Below are 18,306 nucleotides of genomic sequence, written 5' to 3'. Positions count from 1 at the left end.
TCCAGTGAGAGGAACGAGCGAGCGTCCTCAAAGTCAGCACGGCCAGGGATCTCACTCTAAAACCACACATGGACTCAAAACTGCTGTTACATCTGAAAACAATGCTGAAAGAGGACCCTGAAGGTAAGATAAAGACCTACGTGTATAGTAAATATAACCTAAATTAATTTTTTGTCAACTTTTTAACAATAATTACATGATGGTGGTAGTTATTCTCAAGTATTTTCTATACATTTTAAATTTTCTATGAGATGCATATATTCCTATAATAATCAAAAACAGCATTTTATTGAAACATACAGTAAAACGGCACTTTTTCACTTTCACTTAGGTTACACAAAGTAACATAATTCACTCACTTTCCCAGTGGACCCCCAGTTCACAGATTTAAGATGACAATACCTGCTGAATAGAGTCATGTCACTCAACACAGTAATTAAGCATTTCCTACATGAAAAAAGATCATCATTTTAAAGAAATCATTTTTAGGTTTTTTCAAAGTTGAGTTGTTCAATAAAAAATAAATCTCATAAATTCACATTCTAAAATAAATACAATTAATATACTTACACAAGACCTTGTAAGTAACTAATGCCCTTTCATGTCTTTAAAGGCTAAAATAAGACACATGAACTGCTAATCTATACAACCCTGTGAGACCCGATTAACCACAGGAATGGAATGCAAACAGAGCGAGAAAGGCAGTCTTCCTCAAGTTGGACAGCAACCTAGAAGGCAGACCCAACTACAAGAACCAAGTTCCTCCCGGTTCTAACATAAAAGCCCTTCACCTCCCCACCTAGCAACATGAACACAAGCGCACTCACTGGCTTCAGCTGATTCAGCGGGCAAACACGACAGGTTCGCAGGTCACAGAACTGCACAGTGATTCTGCCCTTCGGGGTGATGCGAGTCACCGTGCCTTCTCCAAAGTCGTCATGCAGGACTTGTCCCCCAAGCCGCACCCGGCCGTCAATGCCGCCAATGACAGCCAGCACTGCCATGAGGCTGCCCACCTCCGGGCTCTCGCCATCAGGAAAGCAGTCATCTATCAGGGCCTAGTGCAGACAGACAGCGAACTCGAGGAGAGCCCAGAGGGCTACCCATATCTTACACATTCACAATTACGCCAAATTTACTTTTTATATTAGTTTCCTCAATAATTTTTTCCCAGTAAAAAATATTTTAAAATATACCCATGAACAAAATACATGGCATTTAAAAAGATAATCTGAAAGCCAAAACAACATTCTACAGAGAAACACTACCAGACGTGCAAGAGCGCGCAGCACCCACCCCTTCAGCCGGCTTTCCCGCACAGCTTCGCGTGACCGAGTGGAGCTGGGAGTTGATGTACTTGTTGATGAGGCCGTTCCACTGGCCCAGGGCGTGCAGGGTGCGGAGCAGCGCCACCACCTCCTCCGCCAGCGTGCTGCTGTGCGTAGCGGTCAGGGAAGCCTGCGGGCGGGCCCTCCGCCTCCTCAGAGCAGACTCTGCAGAACACACACGAAGGAAGGGCTACGTGATGCCCTGCTTGCTCACCCAGGACACCGGGAAGGGGGAGAGCCGCCCACCTCTGAGGAACGGGACATCCGAAGAGCAGGTGGTGAGCAAGCTGCCCAGGAAACCGAAGAGCTTCTCCACAAGGCACTCCATGTCCCTGGCCCGCTCTGTCTTGTCCCATGACGGCAGCACTGCTTGCAGTAAATGCACAGCTAAGATCTGATAAAGGTGATTGAAAACAGCAAGTATTAAAGAAAGCCGTTATCTGACAGATTGTGAGGTAAAAAGATTTTAATTTTTGTTCCTGTAATGCAATTAATCGTGTGAAAATTCTAATATTATTTTACAGCCACATAATTACCTGAAAGTTGGTTAATAATATGAATTATCAGGTTAAAAAAATAAGCTACATTACATATGCAGATACTCATTTAATTAAAAAATAATTTCTTTAGTTTAAATCTTCTCAAGACAAGTATACCACCACTATGGCGAAGATGAGAGCAGCTGGTCATAGAAAAGCAACTCATCTAAGGCTTAACAACTTCATCAATTTAAAATAATCAATATCTTTAGCCTCTTGTCTCAGGGACTCCGAGTTGGCCCTAGTGGTAAAGAACCCGCCTGCTAATGCAGGAGACATAAGAGACACAGGTTCAATCCCTGGGTTGGGAAGATCCCCCAGAGTAGGAAGTGGCAACCACTCCAGTACTCTTGCCTGGAGAATCTCTATGGACAGAGGAGCCTGGCGGGCTGCAGTGCAGAGGGTCACAAAGCACTGAAACAGCTGAAGAGACTTAGTATGCACTGGTATCTAGAAAATCCACCGTGTTAGTTCTTCTGTGCACTCAGGAACCTAATTACGATGGCCAGCCTGATACCAATGCTGATGGGGCTCTCAATCCCAAAACCCACAGTGAGCGTGGACCAGTGTGGCAGCAGTTACCTGGCGCTGTAGGGAGGCAGCGGTGAACGGTGAGTGTCCCTCCACGACCCTCACGAGCAGCGAGATCCAGGGCGGGGAGCTGAGGGCCGCGCACATGTGCGGGGTGAGGGCGATGCTGCGCACGAAGCCCAGGGTGCACCAGCTCCGGTGCTGCTCCCGGCACACCAGCCTGCTGGGGGAGGCTGGCAGAGCAAGACCGGTCAGCTCGCACCCACCTTCTGACAGGGAGCACTCGGTACAGCCTCTGCCTTCAACTCACCCGCATCACTTATTTTCAATGATAAACTCCTTTACAAATACACTACAGTATCACTGACTCTTAAGTGAGAAGAACAGAATACTTGCCAGTTAACTCAAGGAACACGTTACATTTTAAAATCTCTAAGGTACGTGGAGTAAATTCACACTCGTTAAGGAATTTCATCTACGTACTATCTCTAAGCAGTAGGAAAACAATCTATAATTCAAGTAGCAGTTATCTGTGGGAGAGCAAATACCACACTTTGTGAATTTCACATGTTTTAAATATCCCCCATGAGCTTGTTTGTATTTAATCTGCATCATAAATTCCCAGCCCAAGTTTTAAGAAGGCTGTATTACTAGAAAAAGAGTAAGAGGTTTTCATGAGACAGTGACCATGTCTGCTCCTCCAGGGTCTCCACGCTTGGGACACCTGGGGCTTCCACACTCTCCCGGCTGGCAGAGACTCTGAGGTGGGGGCATGCCATGTGACCTGCTCAGACACCAGACTAGCTCCCCTTCCCCAGTCCAGCGACCCTGCTCGCCAGGGACACCATTCTTCAGACACACACTCGTTCCACTCACTCAGTCACACTCACCCACACATACGCACAGGCCCTGGCACCCCACATCAGACACCACTCTCACAGTGGTGTCTCACTCACACAAACATACCCAATTACGCACATTCACACTCAATCTCAAAATCACACATGTATACACACTCACACCTGCACGCACACACACACATTTGCTCCAATCACTTCCTCAACTTCTCCCACACTTATACATACTCATATTCACATACTCAAACACTTTGGTAGACTGAATTGTACCCTGAAAATTCATGTTCACCCAGAGTCAGATGTGGAAATAAATTATTCACAGATATAATTAAGGTCAAGATTGAGATGATATTATACTGGATTAGGGTGAACCCAAAATTGAATGAAAGTACTTATAATAGGGAGAAAAGAAAAGGGGAGGCATTCATGTAAAGATGAGGCAGAAACTGGAATGATGTGACCATACACCACACTTCTGAAGCCTGGAGGTACAAAAGCAAAAATTCAGGGTCTTCCCCCAGAGTGTCAGAAGGAGCATGCCTTGATTTTGGACTTCTGCTATCTAGAATCCTGAGAGAGTGAAGTTGTCGCTTTAAGCCTTTGTTAAGAGTTGAATTATGTTCCCCCACAATTCACATGTTGGAGTCCTAATCCTTAGTACCTCAGAATGCGACCTTGTTTGGAAATAGATGCACCAAGTTTAGATGAAGTTAAACTAGATTAGGGTGCATCCTTAATCCAATGTAACTGACATCCTTATAAAAAGGAGAAATCTGCAGACAGACACACACAGGGAGAATGCCATCTGAAGATGAGGGATGCCAAAGGGAAGATGAGGGAAGCCAAGGAATGCCAAAATATTGCCAGCAAACCATCAGATGTTAGGGAGGGCCCTGGAACAGATCCTGCACTCAGACTCACAAAAAAGAACTTGACCTGCTCATTCTTTGATTTTGAACTTCTAGCCTTCAGAACTGTGAAGAAGTCAATTTCTGTTATTGAGACTGCCCAGGCTGTGGTACTCTGAAGTGGCAGGTCATGTCTGTGGTACCATGTATACCTGCAAAGTGTACCACACCAAAAGTGAGTTCCACTGTAAACTACTAACTGTGGGTGCTAATGATAAATCAATGCAGGTTCATCAATGGTAACAAACGTACCGCTGCAGAGGGTGATGCTGATAATGGAGAATACAGCTACCATGTTTGTGCTAATTCACTACAGCAGCCTCACCACACCGACACATACCCCCACAATCACCCACACACACACACACCCCCAAACTGACAGCCCAGTTCTGACTCTATGGCCCACAACTCTCCACTGCATACATGTCTTGTCTGTTGTTCCACTCTCCACCAACATTCGCAGCAGCCCACAGAGGGTCTTTGTGGCTTCGCTCTGCATAACTTCAGCATGGACTCCAGCAGAAAGACAAAGAGTTTGCAGTAAATTAACAGTGCTGGTAAGCATCATTGCAGTGGGGTGAATATTCCTTTCAATTTGTTCAGCTTCTGAAAAAAAGAATCAAAATAAGGAACTATACTTCCAAATAAACTGGAAAATGCCTCTACGTGTAACTTAAGGGATTTAATATCACAAACTTCTCTCTTACTGTAGAAAGGGAAGCAGTTCTTTACATTAAAGATGGAATTCAGGATGCACTGAACACGCACCCTAATCGAAGGGAATAAGACTTTTCAATTACAGTTCAATTTTTTAAAGCAATCTCATCCTACAGCTCAGAAACACTAAAACAATTTCAAGGATTCATTCTTTAGAAAAACAACTTAAATGTGAGAAGCTGGCCGCCGATAAGCTGGCTGTGCCCTGGACAAGTATGAGGTGGGCGCTTCCATGGAAGGGAAGCCAGGTGCGCACATGTACAGATCACTGGATCTTTGATAAGGAACACACGTGGAACCGGACCAGCTTCTGTCACTTGGCCAACCCTGCTCAGGCCCCAACTTCACAAGTGAAACCCCCTGGCAGAGAGGCAGGAGTAGGGACAACTGGCCTGGACACTGTCAGATGCAGCGATAACAAACGGGCATCGACTACCCAGGGGGGCCACACAGCTTCCCGTGTGCTGCTCCTGACGTGCCCCAGACAGGCACCATCAGTTTCTATCTGACAGGCCCGGAGCAGCCTGCACACACATGGGCACGGAACACCCAGCCCACCTTCCACACCACCCTCTCTCTCGGGAACTCAGTCTCTCGGCTTTTCTCTCCTCACCATGAAAGTGACCTTGGGAGCCTGCCACGCTAGGCATACAGCAGACACCTGAGCCCCCAAATCAGTGCCAGCCTCCTGGACAGTCTCACCAAGACTGGTCTCCCAAGGCCTTTCAGACATGTCTGAAAACCCTCCTCCTACAATCCTGCCTCTTCATAGATAGGATTTAACTTTCTGAGGTCACCAAACGCTCACCTTCATTTTACTGAAGGCAGTAAAGTACTGACTAAGTGCACACTGTGTGACACATTCTGCGAGAAGGTGAAAGAAGGGAAAACGCATGCTTCAGGGCATGGTGCGGCAATGTCCACGGCATGAGGCACAGGCTCGGGGGTCCCAAGCAGACCCAGCAGAGAAGAGGCGCAGCAGGCTCTATGCCACCTCACCTGCCCCCACCACACCATGTCCGAGAGGAACAGGAGCTGCCCTGCTCCTGGGCCTGTTTCAGCCAGGCCTTCGTGGAAAGCTTGCTCCCAGAAGGAAGGCCAGCCGGCACACGCGCACAGCTAGCTGCCAGGGCCCCAGACACCCACCGGAGCCGTCCTCCGTGTCCGAGTCCTCCGCGGACGGTGGTGCCGAGACCGGGGGCTCCGCCAGCTTCAGGTCGTACTTGCCCTCCTTCCCCATTCTGTAAGAGTTGGTGCTGCCGGTGTCCCACTGCACCCGGATCCAGCCGTCCTCCCCAAGCTCGCCGATCACACGGCCCAGGCCGGGAGGGGGTCCGTCCTGAGAGGGCCAGAGCACAGACCGGTCAGGGGGGCGCAGGCCCCTCACGGAGCCCGGCCTGAGGGGGGCTGCGCAGACTTCAGGTCAGCGGAGGGCTCCAAGCCCGCCTACACGCAGAGCCTACTTCATCACTGCAGGTGACGCCCACACCCTTAACGAAAGCGGTAGGTGGGGAAAGAACCACCTCACTTAGCACCCTCTGAAAGCCAACGCAGACAGCAGACTTTCCAGCCTGCTTCTGCCACCTGCTCACCGGCCCCTCTGATCCCTCACGGGGCTTCACAGGGTTGGGAACCCCAAACAAGCACCAGTACCTCCTCATTCCCTTTCAGTCCTCAATTTTCCCTCAAATCTGAAGACTGAAACTCTACTTGTAATTTCTACGAGCAGAAGCTGTTTTCAGCATGCTGCTGTTTGTTCTAGATACACTGATTTCTGAGACGGTTCTCAGGAGCTACACGCTTAAGAGTGAAGCTGAGAAAGCCTGGACGTGACAAGCATGCTCCACGTCACAGGAGGATGAGCGCTGCAGTAACGGCGCAGAGCCCAGTCCCAACCTCCTCTCGGGGAGACCCGACACACACATGGGAGCAAGGTGTGGGGGGCAAAGGGGAAGGACGGACACTGCCCACGCAGATACCTGTAGCTGCTGGGTCAGGACACCTAACTGGCACTTGGCCATCAGCTCACAGAGGCAGGGTCAGAGCTTCCACGACATGATTATTCAGATGTGGTTTACTCTCTCCTGCTCACCCTCACTCTTGCTCCAGGCCTCAAATCAAGCTTAGGCCAGGAGTTTCCCAAAACAAGCAGCTACTCCTCTAAGATGTGGTCCTGTTCAAGGGCCCTGGAGCAGGCAGCTGCTTTCTCTACTGGTTCTGAGATTCTATTCACCCACCCAGGAATTGGTAACTACATCACCTGTCGATCACACCTGTCTTTGAGTGTAGGTATTTATTCCAGTTTCCACCCACTCATCGCATGCAGGTCAGGATGCGCAGAAGGTGACTAATGTATGGCTAATGCGTTTAACTCAAATCTCTAAGGACCTGATCACCCCATTTCCAGTCCACGCCTCTCATGACCCTGGTTCCAATCTTCATCATGGCGGCCAACTCTGGCCCTGAAACTGGCAGCTGTACCGGGGCTGTTTCCTTCCGTGTCTCTTCCAAAACTGTAGCAGAAGCTCCTCGGGCAGAAGCATTCATGTCTTCTTCAACATTATCACAACTAGGGCCTATCAGAGCATCAGAAACAGCAGATGAAGTAGTTAAGTATTAATGAAGATGAAAATTTAAATAATCTGTATGACAAAACCCACTGAAAAAATAAATAAATAAATAAATAAATTTTTTTTAAAATAAATAAATAATCTATAGTGTAGTTTTTACCAATACAACAAATACCATGAAAAATTTACTGATGAGAACTAACACTTTTAAAAGGTAAGGAGAGGACAAAATATATAAATATGTATTAGAAATACATATAAGATTTTAGAAATTCTCAGAAAAGATATTTACTCTATCTCCAGGAATTATGATCCACTCCAAAAAGCAAAAATGATTAGAGAGACACTCATTACTCATATTTTTATTAGAACAGGAAAACAAATGATAACCATCTAAATGTTTAACACTGTGAGAAATTAACAAACTTTAATTATGGTACTGTGAAGAAAAGAGCTGATAAAGAAGGCCTAATACTGCTGTCCCCAGAAAAGCCTGTTTACAGGGCTGGCCCTCAGCTGGCCTTCGGGAACCTGGGTTTCGTGAAGGCTCCCATCAGTCCTTAACGGCCAAGCCATTCCTAGGCCTAAACTGCACAGACAACATGGTCTCTGATAAAATCTGCTTCTTTCCGGGGGGTCCGAAGCTTACTCTAGGGCCAGGCAGAGATGCCTACGCGACCTGCCAGTGAAAGCCCAGGAGGCCAAGTCTCCACACCCTGTACGTAAAGACTACACTTTGCATTATGGTCACAGCTCTCTGCTAGGTGAACTACGTGCACTCCACGTGTCTCCACCAGGAGAGGATGAGTGTCCGGTCTCTCTCACACTTCACCTATGTGCCACGGCTGATTTTGCTTTCCACTCTTTCACTGTAACAACCTTCAGCCCTAAGCATGACTATAGCTGGAGTCTTGTGAGGCCTGCGAGCAAATCATTAAAACCGGAGGTGGTCTTGGGAACCCTAACACAGGGATGGCAGCAACAGGATTTGCTAGAACAATGAGGACTCACTCAAATATTGCAAAACCATTGTCCGGTACAAGAGAAAATGAAGGAGTAGGACATGATGAAAATTTGGTCCCTGGAGGCCATGGAAACACTCACAGTATAAAATAGAAGCTGAGCTGTAATCTGTGAGAAGTAAAATTTACCAATGTATTTGAAAACAGTAAATTTAACCCCAGGAATCAGCATGCTGGCCTGAGGGAGTGGTATGCACACCCCTGGTAACCCTGTGGTTTTTGTTCTCTCTCCAGGTAGGACAGAAAAGGGCCCCAAACATTCCCAAAGACGGGCCTGGTTGGGTGAAAAATTTAAAGTTTATATTCTGCTCTCCTCCAAGAAGGAGGAAAAAAAAGTTGTTCAACTCCCAGGTCAGGAGTAAAGCTTTAAATAAACTAGAGGGAAAATAGTCTTTTTCTCAACCTGGGAGTGCCTCTGTGAGGCCCCAGAAGGGGCGGGGGTTCCATTCTAGCTGGTATCTCCCCAAGCAGCTATAGTGTTAACACTGTAAATGTTGAATTTGCTGCTAAGAGTTTGAATACATTTTGCAATAAGGAAAAAAGGAGAATCTTTTTTAAGGTGATTTGTATTTTGTGGCTATTGTACATGGATGTATACAGAAAAATTAATATAAAATATTATATGCTAATGATTTCTTATATGAAAGAGAATCGCCTTGATTAGAGAAAGCAACAAAGATAGATATGTACTCATTGAACACAACTCCCTGGCTTTTCACAGTCAGTACTGTTAACAGAGGAAGCCCCCATAATTAACAATTTGTGTTCTGACTTTTACCTATTAGAGTCTCTGGAAAAAAACGGAGACAACAGGAAAATAGAGGCAACCTTAGAGGAAGATACACTTTCAAGATTTTTAAAAGCAATGTTTAGTTGCTAATGAGGTCCACAGAAATCAGATGCTGACTCAGAGTCTGGTGCATATTTCTGAATGGGTCCTGTAGGCACAAAGACTGGCAAAATCAAATTGCTTAGGAAAGCTTTGCTCTTTGATTTGGATTTAGAACACTGGCGCTGCAGTATCTAAAAAATTTCAGCAAAGAACAACATTATAAATTAATCAGATTTACCAGACATGAAGAGACATTCTATACAAAAACAGCAGAAAACACACTCTTCTCAAGGTGTTCACAGAGAACACCCTCCAAGAGAGGTAGTATTTTTAGGTCACAAAACGATAAACTGAAAGAAACTAAAATCATCTAAATTATATTCTCTGATCACAGTGGAATGAAACTAGAAATTATAACAAAAGCTAGAAAAGTCATAAGTATGTGAAACCTAAACAACATACAAGTATGTGAAAACTTAACAAGACAGAGAAAGAAAAATCATAACCAAAAGTAACACTTTGAAACAAATGAAAACAAAAATACAATATATCAAAGCTTAAGAGATGCAGCAAAAACAGTACTAAAGAGGAAATTTAAATCTATAAATGCATACTTAAGATCTCAAAACAACTAAACAACTTGACTACACCTGGAGGAACTAGAAAAATAAGAACTAAGTAAACCTAAAGGTAGCAGAAGGGAAATAACAAACACTAGAACAGAGATAAACAGAAAACAACAGAATCAACAAAACCAGACTTTTTTTGAAAAATGTCAACAAAACTGACAAACTAAGCAGATTAAACAAGAAAAATGAAGATACAAATAAATAAAACCAGAAATGAAAAGTGGGAAGATTGCTACTAATCCTACAGAAATAAAAAGAATCATGAGAGCACTATGAACTGTACACTAATAAATTATTTAACCTAGAGGAAATGGATAAATTCCTAGAAACACTGAATTTATTTGACCTGACTCAAGTAGACTATGTGAACAGACCTAAAACAAGTGAAGACATTGAATCGCTAATCAAATAGCTATCAACAGATTGAGAGGCTTTCCCGGTTGCTCAGTGGAACAGAATCCGCCTGCCAATTCAGGAGACATGGGTTCAACTGTTGACCAGAAAGACTCCACACGCCTCAGAAAAATCAAGCCTGTGCGCCACAACTACTGTGCCCGGGAGCTGCAACTCCTGGGCCCTGTGCCGCCACTGCTAAAGCCCACATGCCTTGGGCCTGCGCTCTGCAACAAGAGAAGCCCCACAGGGCAGATGGAGAGCAGCCCTCGCTATCCACAGCCCGAGAAAAGGCCAAGCAGCACAGCCAAAAGTAAATAAATAAAACCTCTCAACAACAACAAAAAACCAGGACCGTTTGGCTTAACTGGTACCAGACACTGAAGAATCAACACCAATTCTCTCTAACTCTTTCAAAGACAGAACAAGAGGGAACTACTCACTAACTTACTCAGTGAGGCCAGCATTACCCTAATAACAACAAAAAAAACCATACAGATCGCCAGCCCAGGTTGGATGCATGAGACAAGTGCTCAGGGCTGGTGCACTGGGAAGACCCAGAGGGATGGGATGGAGAGGGAGGCGGGAGGGGGGATCGGGATGGGGAACACATGTAAATCCATGGCTGATTCATATCAATGTATGGCAAAAACCACTACAATATTGTAAAGTAATTAGCCTCCAACTAATAAAAATAAATGAAAAAATAAAATAAAATAAACTATTGAAGTCATGTAAAACTAAAAATAAATAAATAAATAAAATATTGCTAAAAGAAATGAAAGAAGACCTAAACAAACATGAATTCATATTCATGGAATAAAAGACTTAATATTGTTAAGATGGCAGTACTCCCCAAAAGGACCTACAGATTCAATACAATCCTTTAAAATCTCAATGGCCTTTTAACAGACATGGAAAAGCCAGACCTGGAAGTCATATGGAAATGCAAGGAACTAGAAATAACTAAAATAATCGTGAGAAAGAAAAAGTTGAAAGACATATCTGTCCATTTTAAAATTTACCACAAAGCTTTTATCAGAGTGGGATTAGCATGATGACAGACACATAGAACACAAAACTAGATTCTAGAAATTAACTTAAATAGCCACAGTCAAGATGATTTTTGACAAGGTGCTAAGAATTTGAGAACAGACTTTCCAAAAAATGATACTGCAACAACTGGATAACCAAAAAAGTAATAAAGGGAACCCTCATCTCACGTCATATTAAAAAATCATCTTAAAGAGGATCATAAAACTAAATACAAGACTTAATGGAGAAAATATAATGGGTAATCCTCATGACCTTGGATTTGGCAATGATTTCTTAGACATAACACCAAAAGCACAAGCACAGAAGAATAATAAGAATACTAATAGATAAACTAGACATTTTATAATTTCTGTAAACCAAATTAAAACAAAACCCAGAGTGAAAAAAAAAAAGTCCTCTAGTCATATCACTGTTAACAATCTAGTATCCAGAATGTCAAAGGACCCCTACAACTCAACAACACACACAACTGAATTTTTAAATGAGCAAAGGACCTGAATAGACATATTTCCTAGATATACAAATGGCCAACAAGCATGGGTAAAGAGGCTAATGTCATTCAGTATTGTGGTTGTTTGGCCACTAAGATATGTCTGCCTCTTTGTGACCCCATGGACTATAGCAGGCCAGGCTCCTCTATCCTCCACTGTCTCCCAGAGTTGGCTCAAATTAATGTCCATTGAGTCAGTGATGCTATCTAACCATCTCATCCTCTGCCGCCCTATCTCCTTCTGCCTTCAATCTTTCCCATCATCAGGGTCTTTTCCAATGAGTTGGCTGGTTGCATCAGGTGGCCAAAGTATGGGAGTTTCAGCATCAGTCCTTCAAATGAATATTCAGGATTCATTTCCTTTAGGATTGACTGGTTTGCTCTCCTTGCAGTCCAAGAGACTCTCCAGAGTCTTCTTCAGCACCACAATTTAAAAGCATCAATTTTTTGACACTCAGCCTTCTTTATAGTACACCTCTCACATCTGTACACGACAACAGTAAGTTTGTCGGCAAAGTAACATCTCTACTTTAAAATATGCTCTCTAGTTTTCTCATAGCTTTCCTTCCAAGGAGCAAGAGTCTTTTAATTTCATGACTACAGTCACCATTCACAGTGATTTTGGAGCCCAAGAAAATAAAACTGGTCACTGCTTCTACTTTTTCCCCTTCTATTTGCCATGAAGTGATAGAACCAGATGCCATGACCTTAGTTTATTTTTTTAAATGCTGAGTTTCAAGCCAGCTTTTTCACTCTCCTCTTTCACCCACATCAACAGGCTCTTTAGTTCCTCTTCACTTGCTACCATTAGAGCGACATCATCTGCATATCTGAGATTATTGCTATTTCTCTCAGCAATTTTTGATTCCTCCAACTCAGCATTTCACATGTACTCTACAAGAAAGTTAAATAAGCAGGGTGACAATATACAGCCTTGTCATACTCTTCTATCAATTTTGAATCAAACAATTGTTACATGTCCAGTGCCAACTTTTTCTTCTTGACCCACTTACAGGTTTCTTAGGAGAAAGGTAAGGTGGTTTGGTACTCCCATGTCTTTTAAGAATTTTCCACAGTCTGTTGTGATCCACAGTCAAAGACTTTAGCAATGAAGCAAAATCAGATGTTTTCTGGAACTCCCTTGCTCTCACCATGATCCAGTGAATGTTGGCAATCTGATCTCTGCTTCCTCTGCCTCTCTGAAACCCAGCCTGTACATCCGGAAGTTCTTGGCTGAAGTCCTGGTAATGGACTTCCCTGGTGGCTCAGACGGTAAAGCATCTGCTTACACTGAGAGAGGTCCAGGTTCAATCCCTGGGTCAGGACGATCTCCCAGAGAAGGAAATGGCAACCCACCCCAGTATTCTTGCCAGGAAAATCCCATGGACGTAGAAGCCTAATAGGCTACAGTTCACGGGGTCGCAAAGAGTCAGACATGACTTGAGCGACTTCACTTTCTTTCTTTCTTTCTTACCAATATGCAAAATGAGTGCAACAGTACAGTAGGTTGAATATTTGTCGGCATTGCTTCTTCTTTGGGACTGGAATGAAAACTGACCTTTTCCAGTCCTGTGGCCACTGAATTTTCTAAATTTGCTGGCAAACTGACTGCAGCATTTTGACAGCATCATCTTTTAGGAATTTAAATAGCTCAGCTGGATTTCCATCACCTCCTCTTGTTTTGTTCATAGTAATGCTTCCTAAAGCCCACTTCACTTCATACTCCAGGATGTCTTGCTCTAAGTGTGTGAAAACACCATCCTGGTCATCCCAGTCACTAATACCTTCATTGTATACCTCTGTGTATTCGTGCCACCTCTTCTTCTTTCCAATCTCTTCTGCTTCTGTTAAGTCCGTGTCCTTTCTGTCCTTTATCATACCCATCCTTGTATGAAATGTTCCCTTGATATGTATCTCCAACTTTCTGGAACATATCTGTCTTTTCCCATTCTATTGCTTTCCTCCATTTCTTTGCATTATTCATTTAATAAGGCCTCGCTAGTCTGTGGGACTCTGCATTCAGCTGGATATATCTTTCCCTTTCTCTCTTGACTTTCACTTCTTTTCATAGCTACTTGTAAAGCCTCCTCAGACAACCACTTTGCCTTCTGCATTTCTCTTTGGGATGGTTTTGGTCACCGCCTCCTACACAATGTTATGAACCTCTGCTCACAGTCCTTCAGGCACTCTGTCTACCAGACCTAATCCCTTGAATCTATTTGTCACCACCACCATACAGTCACTAAGTGATCTGATTTAGGTCATAACTGAATGGCCTGGTGGTTTTCCCTACTTTCTTCAATTTAAGCCTGAATTTTGCTACATGGAGCTCATGATCTGAGCCACAGTCAGCTCCCGGTCTCGTTTTTACTGACTGTATAGAGCTTCTCCATCTTTGGCTACAAAGAACATAATCAATCTGATTTCAGTATTGACCATCTGGATGATGTCCATGTGTGGAGCTGTCTCTTGGGTTGTTGGAAAAAGGGTGTTTGCTATGATCAGTGTGTTCTCTTGACAAAACTCCAAGGCCATACTTGCCTGTTATTCTGAGTATCTCTTCACTTCCCATTTTTGCATTCCAATCCCCTATGAACATCACTTTTTGGTGTTAATTCAAGAATGCATCATAGATCTTCACAAAACTGGTCAACTTCAGCTTCTTTAGCATCAGTGGTTGGGGCAGAGACTTGGATTACTATGATGCTGAAAGGTTTGCCATGGAAATGAATCAAGATCATTCTGTCATTTTTGAGACTGCACCCAAACACTGCATTTCAGACTCTTTCGCTGACTATGAAGGCTACTTCATTTCTTTTAAGGGATTCTTGGCCACAATAGTAGACATAATGGTCGTCTGAATTAAATTCACCCATTCCCATTCATTTTAGCTCACTGATTGCTAAGATGTCAATGTTCATTCTTGCCATCTCCTGCTTCACCACGTCTGACTTACCTTGATTCAAGGACCTAACATTTCAGGTTCCTATGCAATGTTGTTCTTTACAGCATTGGCTTTTACTTTCACCACCAGACACTCCACACCTGAGCATTGTTTTTACTTTTCCCTAGCCACTTCATTCTTTCTGGAGCTATTAGTAACTGCCCTCCTCTCTTCCCCCATAGCATACTGGACACCTTCCAACCTGGGGAGCTCATCTTCTGCTGTCTTATCTTTTTGCCTTTTGCTACTGTCCATGGGGCTCTCCAGGCAAGAATACTGCAGTGGTTTGCTACTCCCTCCCCCAGTGGACCACGTTCTATCAGTACTCGTCACTGTGACATTCTGGATGGCCCTGCACAGCATGGCTCACCCCTTCACTGAGTTATGCAAGACCCTTCACCACAAGGCTGTGATCCATGAAACAACACTCAGTACTAGAGAAGCGTAAAACGAATCACAATGAAATATCACTTCACACCAACTTGGGTAGCCTAAATTAAAAAAAAAAATCAGAAAATAACTTGTGCTGGCAAGGACATGGAGAAGCTGCAACTCTTGGCCCACTGCGGGTGAAAATGTAAAATGTGCTATATAGTGCTATGAAATAGTTTGGCAATTTCTGAGCAAGCTGAACACAGGAATGCCACGCTGCTAAGTCACTTCAGTCGTGGCCGACTCTGTGCGACCCTATAGACGGCAGCCCACCAGGCTCCGCTGTCCCTGGGATTCTCCAGGCAAGAACACTGGAATGGGTTGCCATTTCCTTCTCCAATGCATGAAAGTGAAAAGTGAAAGTGAAGTCGTTCAGTCGTGTCCGACTCTTCATGACCCCGGGAATTGCAGCCTACCAGGCGCCTCCATCCATGGGACTTTCCAGGCAAGAGTACTGGAGTGGGTTGCCTTTGCCTTCTCCATAGGAATACCATATGACCCTGCAATTCTACTCCTATGTATATAACAAACGGACTGGTAACAAGTTTGCAAATAAAAAACCTGTACACAAATGTCCTAGCAATACTATTTAGCATGGCCAAAAGGTAGAGATAAGCCAATATCCACCAAAAGATGAATAAAACATAGTATATTCATGTAGTATTTACTAGCCATAAAAAGAAATGAAGTATTGATATTAATGCATGCTAAACAAGCCAGATACAAAAGGCTGAAATGTGTTTGTATGATTTCATTTGTATGAAACATCCAAACAAGTAAATCCACAAAGACAGAAAGCAGATTTGCTACTGCCAATAGCTAGGGGAGTGGGAAGTCAGGAGTCACTGGTAAATGGACATGTGTTTGCATTTCAGGTGATAAACAGTTATAGACGACAGTATTAATGCTTGCACAACATTGTGGATGTGATTACTGACAATGAATTATGAAATTACTTAGAATGGTAAATTTTATGCTATTTGTACTTATCCACCAAAAAAAAAGCTTGTAGAAAGAGAGATCAAGACAAGCCAATGACTTTTCATAGGTGACTTAGTAGGGCAAGGCCAACCCACCGATGAGACGAAGTGCCGTCTGTGTGAGAGCGAGCGTGCCGGAATTCAGCAGAAGGCTCAGGTTGTGGGCACCGTGCTGCAGGGTGAGCATGCTGAGCATTACCAGGAGAAAGCGAGCTTGTGGGGTCGTCCCCAGGCTTGGTCCTGATGGGTTCTCGTTTGTAATGGTTTGCAAGGGGACAGGCTGGATACCTAAAAGGCATTGGCACTCAAATAAATTTCTTGTGCGTTGATCCAAGAACATACACAAAGCAGAAAGCATTAGCAATTTTTTTTATAGTCTGTCTTTTTCATCAGATATCCACAGAGTGTGGACACTGGGCAGTTCGTATTACTTTGTGATAATCATACCACCGTCACGTCACATGTAGCTGTCTCCATCTATCTACAAAACTTGTAACACTGCTCTTCTAAATATCCCTAGTGACTCACTCCTTTCATGTCAATTACAAGAGAGAGATTTCACTTGTCTTCCACAAAACCAATCCTCCCTCTGTAGATGCTCAAACTGTTAAGGAAATTATGTAGTAATAAAAAATGCATTTTAAGATATACTGTGTGATACACTTAAAAATGTTAAAATACAAAAACTTTGTATTAGGATAGTACAGTACTATCTCTTCTGCAAAATTCTGAAAGTTTAGTTTAGAATATGAGAAAGTTTAAAGCAGCTTAGATTATCATTCTAATGTACAAAGTTATGAAAGTCTTGAAAGCAAAAATGAGCATTTCAAAGTTTCCAGAATATATAATTAAGAGTCAAACTAAGAAATAATGCTAATAATCATCATTGACATCAACAGCAATTTTAATATAGCCTTTCAACCATCAGATTTTTAACTTACCAAGTTCTTTAAATTTGGCATTTGCATCTATCAAAACATTTCGAATATTCTGAACAGCCCAAGTATACAGCTTGCCAAAAGTTACTTCAAGCAGCATCCGATTAAAAGGTGGGATCAAATCAACATCCTTTAAACAATCGGTAAGGGGTTCCCTTCAAACAAAGATGAAGACTTTTACTTAGAATACTGTCAGACGTTTAACGTCAGTAAAACAACGCTCTGTTGTCACAGCCTTGCTTAATTAAGAAAAAACATTATAAAGTTTTACCCTATATCAACCCCTTCCGGAATAAGTCTTTGCCATCCACAGAACATAGCATACTGCACAGATGGAAGTAAGAAATTTTTGGCTGCCAGTTTTAAAATTGTATCTATCCCTTCCAGGCGAACTTCTGCTCTCTCCAACTGTGAAAAGAAAAAATCAATGCATACTGTTAAGTGTTTATGTATTATCCAAGACAGAGAAGAATGGTCTTAGCAAATTTACCTGTTTTAGTAGGCATTTTCTCATTTTTTCCACATCCACAGGCTCTTCTTTAAGGGCAAATTCAGCAATTGTACTGAGGAGTGCAGACTGAGGATACAAACCCTGAACATTCTGCTTCAACCATTTGTATCTGTGAACACCTGTAACTGTACTCAGCAGGGGCTGCCATTTATCCTGACAAATGAAAACCATTTTCACCATCAGTTAGCCATATTCATACTAAGATATGCTCTAAAACAATTACTCAAAGAAAACATAAATAAATGCCACTAGGTTTAAACTGGTAACATAGTTTAAATTTAGGAACTAATGATAAAAACAACCATGTTGTTAATAGTCTTATAAATCAACGTATAATCTGTATACTTATGTACTTTGGAATTGGCTAACTTGACAAAGTTAAATTATTATCCATGTTAACAGTTTTTGGAGCAAAGGCTACATTCAATGAATGAGTGAATAAATGAATGAATGACTAAAATGGTGAACAAATAATGACACAGTATACAGCTAAGAGTAAAAGAAAACACTTCTACAGCTATTGATTTGACCAGGGCACCATAAGTCAAGTGCATTTAAGCATCGCTGGGGCAGTTATTCATGCTGTTATTAACTACCATACTCTCTACTCATATTCAAAAACAAAGCAA

General features: G+C 43.1%; 1 protein-coding gene across 5 annotated transcripts in view; it reads right to left on the bottom strand.

Annotated features, from left to right (window-relative positions):
• Positions 1-18,306, bottom strand: part of HERC2 (HECT and RLD domain containing E3 ubiquitin protein ligase 2) — a 240,063-nt gene that overhangs the window by 111,906 nt on the left and 109,851 nt on the right. For 4 of the 5 annotated variants that reach the window (XM_043488204.1, XM_043488205.1, XM_043488206.1 and 1 more), the window contains 11 exons: positions 17,657-17,830; positions 17,438-17,574; positions 17,170-17,321; positions 16,325-16,516; positions 7,269-7,456; positions 6,027-6,219; positions 4,587-4,769; positions 2,450-2,631; positions 1,575-1,722; positions 1,297-1,493; positions 828-1,058 (listed from right to left, as the gene is read on the bottom strand). In XM_043488204.1, the coding sequence (XP_043344139.1) occupies positions 828-1,058; positions 1,297-1,493; positions 1,575-1,722; positions 2,450-2,631; positions 4,587-4,769; positions 6,027-6,219; positions 7,269-7,456; positions 16,325-16,516; positions 17,170-17,321; positions 17,438-17,574; positions 17,657-17,830 (1,977 nt within the window). The remainder of the gene's footprint in view (positions 1-827; positions 1,059-1,296; positions 1,494-1,574; positions 1,723-2,449; positions 2,632-4,586; positions 4,770-6,026; positions 6,220-7,268; positions 7,457-16,324; positions 16,517-17,169; positions 17,322-17,437; positions 17,575-17,656; positions 17,831-18,306) is intronic. The other variant, XM_043488207.1, reaches the window with a different exon arrangement.

Source organism: Cervus canadensis, chromosome 15, assembly GCF_019320065.1.
Source record: "Cervus canadensis isolate Bull #8, Minnesota chromosome 15, ASM1932006v1, whole genome shotgun sequence".
Classification (NCBI taxonomy): Eukaryota; Metazoa; Chordata; class Mammalia; order Artiodactyla; family Cervidae; genus Cervus; species Cervus canadensis.
Note: the sequence above shows the minus strand (reverse complement) of the source record. Positions and strands in the feature narration are given on the sequence as shown.